General features: G+C 31.5%; 1 protein-coding gene and 1 long non-coding RNA gene across 2 annotated transcripts; one reads left to right on the forward strand and one right to left on the reverse strand.

The window, feature by feature from the left end:
- Positions 1-575: 575 nt before the first annotated feature.
- Positions 576-2251, reverse strand: LOC101250875 (pseudo histidine-containing phosphotransfer protein 6). Its single transcript, XM_004235907.5, has 5 exons — positions 1954-2251; positions 1742-1872; positions 1342-1485; positions 1183-1255; positions 576-836 (listed from the first exon to the last, which is right to left on the reverse strand). Exons 1-5 carry the CDS (start codon positions 2020-2022, stop codon positions 783-785), a joined length of 471 nt encoding a protein of 156 aa, XP_004235955.1. The 5' UTR covers positions 2023-2251; the 3' UTR covers positions 576-782.
- Positions 1924-2459, forward strand: LOC138347371 (uncharacterized). Its single transcript, XR_011220235.1, has 2 exons — positions 1924-2030; positions 2236-2459. It is a non-coding gene; the product is annotated as an uncharacterized lncRNA (long non-coding RNA).
- Positions 2460-3336: the final 877 nt, after the last annotated feature.

Genomic DNA, 3336 nt, shown 5'->3' on the forward strand with positions numbered 1-3336 from the left:
AAAACACTATAATCATCCGAAAATAAATTCACAATTGTTTTAATATTAAAAGGAAATGACATTTTTGTAAGTATTATCAACTAGCTAAATCTAGATCCTTGTAGCCTGGCGCAGAGCATCAGGATTTCCTAGATTCATTGTCAATGTGAACAAATGAAAAGTGCGATATCATTTATTTTCATAAATCGATCATGGAATATATTTCTTGAGTTGCACAGCGTTAATCATATAGGAGTATCAAATGAATCAATGATCTTAATGCATCTAGGTTCATTAATATCCCAAAATGTTCAAATTCTACTTTTGAATTTTTTCTGTCAAAAGTTATTTTTAAATTATGGTGCAAATTGCATTAACTGTGAATTGTAGTTAAAGCACAGATAGGTTACGCCAACATTTAATGCAGAATCTTCAAATGATCCTTTACTGTTTGAACTTGTCGACATCGACGTTGATTGATACAAACAGATAAAATATTCTTTACATGCAGAAACACTCATTCAACTTGACTGATGTTTTTAATAACCAAGATTTTTTGATTGGCTACTGTTTGGCTTTTGCTGTTAACAAGTACGTAGAAAAATATAAAGTGACATTTCCATAAAGTTAAAAGTCATAAAAGCCGAATCTACAAACTTAAATTCCACAATCAAAATTTACACACATCATTCAAACTTCCCAAAACATTCATTTGCTACTCCCCTCACTATGATCATAAATTAAAAACAAAAAAAAAAACTCAAAATCTAATTTACGCTATCTCATTTGGCTCCACTTTTGTTTTAGTGCTGAACTGGGTACCTGACTGCAGCGGCTAGCAGCCTTTGCTGTTCTATCTGTAGCACCAAACTATGATCATTGATCAGAACTATTGAATGCTAAAGTTCATTACAATAACTTTTTATAGAAACACAGTAGGAATACTATCTAACTTATTAATGCATATCGTACTTTCATCAATACAAATAGTGTAAAGTAGCTAGGATGAATATGTGTGTACTATGTTCAAAATTATTATGGTTTGTTTGGTAGTGAAATTTCAAAGGAGACCAGGAATATAAGTTGTTTTTGAAATTTTTATGGTGCAAAATGCAAAATTGTTAAATTATTTCAAAAGTTATGATCAAACATGATTTTCGGAATGTAAAAAAAATATTGGTAGCCAATACGGTCAATAATTACCTGGAAAAGTTCATGAAGTTTGTTCTTGAGATAGCAATATTCATGCTCAAGCAACTCTAGAGCTCTCAAACAACTGAGAAAGAGAAAAACAAACTTTTTTTCAGTTTTAGTGGTCCTATTTTTATTTATTTAAAAATAAGAAAAAAGTTGGTTACTTACCCAAGTCGGTTATTCTGCTCGGAAGCAACGCGAAAGGCGACGCAGACGTTTCTGACGCGTTTTGCGCCAATGCTTGAACTGCTTCCTATAAACTGATTCAAATGCACTCCCATTTTCTTGTAGTCCGAAAGCTCTCTATCCATCCTGTTTTTTTTTTTTTTCGCCATATTATAAAAAGAGTACTACAACATTAGTAAAAGATAACAAACTCGGAGGTATTAAAACCCATCAAAAAGTCTACAACTTTTTCCTCCTTTTTCTCCCACGCTTGATATAAGACATGCCCACAATAATAAAGTAGTAGTAAAATCGCTTTTTGTAAGTTCACCTCTTCTATAAAACAACAACGACAATATATTAAGCATAATCCTACAAATAAAGTTTAAAAAAAAACACTCACAACAAGGATCTGAGATTTCGTAAGAGCTTTTCGGACTCTTGGAAGTAGATGTTGACAACTTCAGAGACGAAATTAGGGGAGGATTCATCTTGTAACTGTTGCAGCTGCAGAAATTGCTCGTCCAATACTCCCTATTTTAAGGTACAAATAAAAATCACATTTAGTACGTGCTATAAAATTAAAATAAGGGCAAAAAAGTAAATGTTGATTACCTGATGGAAGAGTAACGCGAGCAAGCGATTCATATCAGCTCGCAAGCGTTCGACGCCGAGACCAAGCATCCACAGAGGTAGACCCGTTTTGGCTGCTTTTTGTAAATGAAAAAGAGCAAAGGGAATAGTGGTATTAGAGAAGATAGAATTAAATTAGTCTCAGGCTTTTTTCCTAAATATGGGGGCGAAAGGAGAGTTACTTTCGAGAGGAGTGTGTATGTTGTTTCTTATTTCAGGGTGTAAAAATAGCAGTTACAGTAATTGCTTTAATTTTGTTTGCAGTCAAGTCAGGTGAGAGGTGAGAGCCGAGACTATGGAGTGAAGACTTATAAAGGATCACCATCTGGCGGTGAATCTGACCCCACCTATCCTATCGACTCTCACTTTTACTTTTTATTTTTACTCTTTTGCTTTTCTAAATTGGCACTCTCATAGTTCAATTTGTTTTCATAAACATGTTAAAAAAACAAACAAATATAGTTTATATTTATAAGTTCTAAAAATTATTAAAATTAATTGTAAATTTGTATTACATAACAAGATTTATGATTTTCGCATCAAGTCTATTGGATTTTCATGGCAACAAATAATAAGTAGTCCATTTATTTCCGTTTACTTATCCATATTTTCTCTTTTAGTTGTCTCTATTTATTTATCATTTTTGATAAATCAAGAATGAACAAAAAAAATTCTTATTATACCAGGGACGGACCCATATAGAGTCTGCCAGGTGCTCGAGCACCCATTCACTTCGTTACGGTATATATATATATATCTATGTAGAAATTAAGCGTTATTTGTATAAAATTAACATAGAGCACCCAATGAATAAATGATCTAACTGGCCCAATGGCTCTTGGGTGGGTGCTTACGACTATTCTACTGTTGTTGAACTAGGGTTCAAATTTTTAAAATTTCTAAGTTTTAGTTCATTCATTTTGAAATTATAATTAATAAGGGTAAATTTGTAACCTTCATTATGCTAATTATTATTATCATAATATATGTGTCAATTCTAAAGTGGATAACTTAATAGGGGAGTGGTGTCTATGAGACTAGAGCAATATAGTAGTTCGGAGTTAGTGCAACGAGTATCATTTTATACAATGTGAATGTGATGAAGCGAACTTATTTTTCATTTTCAGCAATAATTATATTATCACTTTCATATTTCATCACTACAGATAGTGTTTTCTTAATAGATAATAGTTAAACATATAATTTGAATTTTTAAAAGTTTCCAAATGATAAAATTCGACACAAATACTATTTAAAAAATTGGGTTATTTTCCAAAATAAAATGATTAAATAATAAATAATTATATGGACAAACACTATTTATCAATATTTTCCCCCAAATTTTACTTAGTTCCTAATACACCG

This window comes from Solanum lycopersicum, chromosome 3 (genome assembly GCF_036512215.1).
Source record: "Solanum lycopersicum chromosome 3, SLM_r2.1".
Taxonomy (NCBI): Eukaryota; Viridiplantae; Streptophyta; class Magnoliopsida; order Solanales; family Solanaceae; genus Solanum; species Solanum lycopersicum.

Bases quoted from the DNA above. Each gene is read 5' to 3' on its own strand.
- LOC101250875 (XM_004235907.5), bottom strand. From the start codon at position 2,022: ATGCTTGGTCTCGGCGTCGAACGCTTGCGAGCTGATATGAATCGCTTG. The intron at 1,486-1,741 runs GTGAGTGTTTTT...AAAAAAAAACAG, and splicing joins CGAAATCTCAGATCCTTGTT to GATGGATAGAGAGCTTTCGG. The intron at 837-1,182 runs GTAATTATTGAC...TTGGTGCTACAG, and splicing joins AACTTCATGAACTTTTCCAG to ATAGAACAGCAAAGGCTGCT.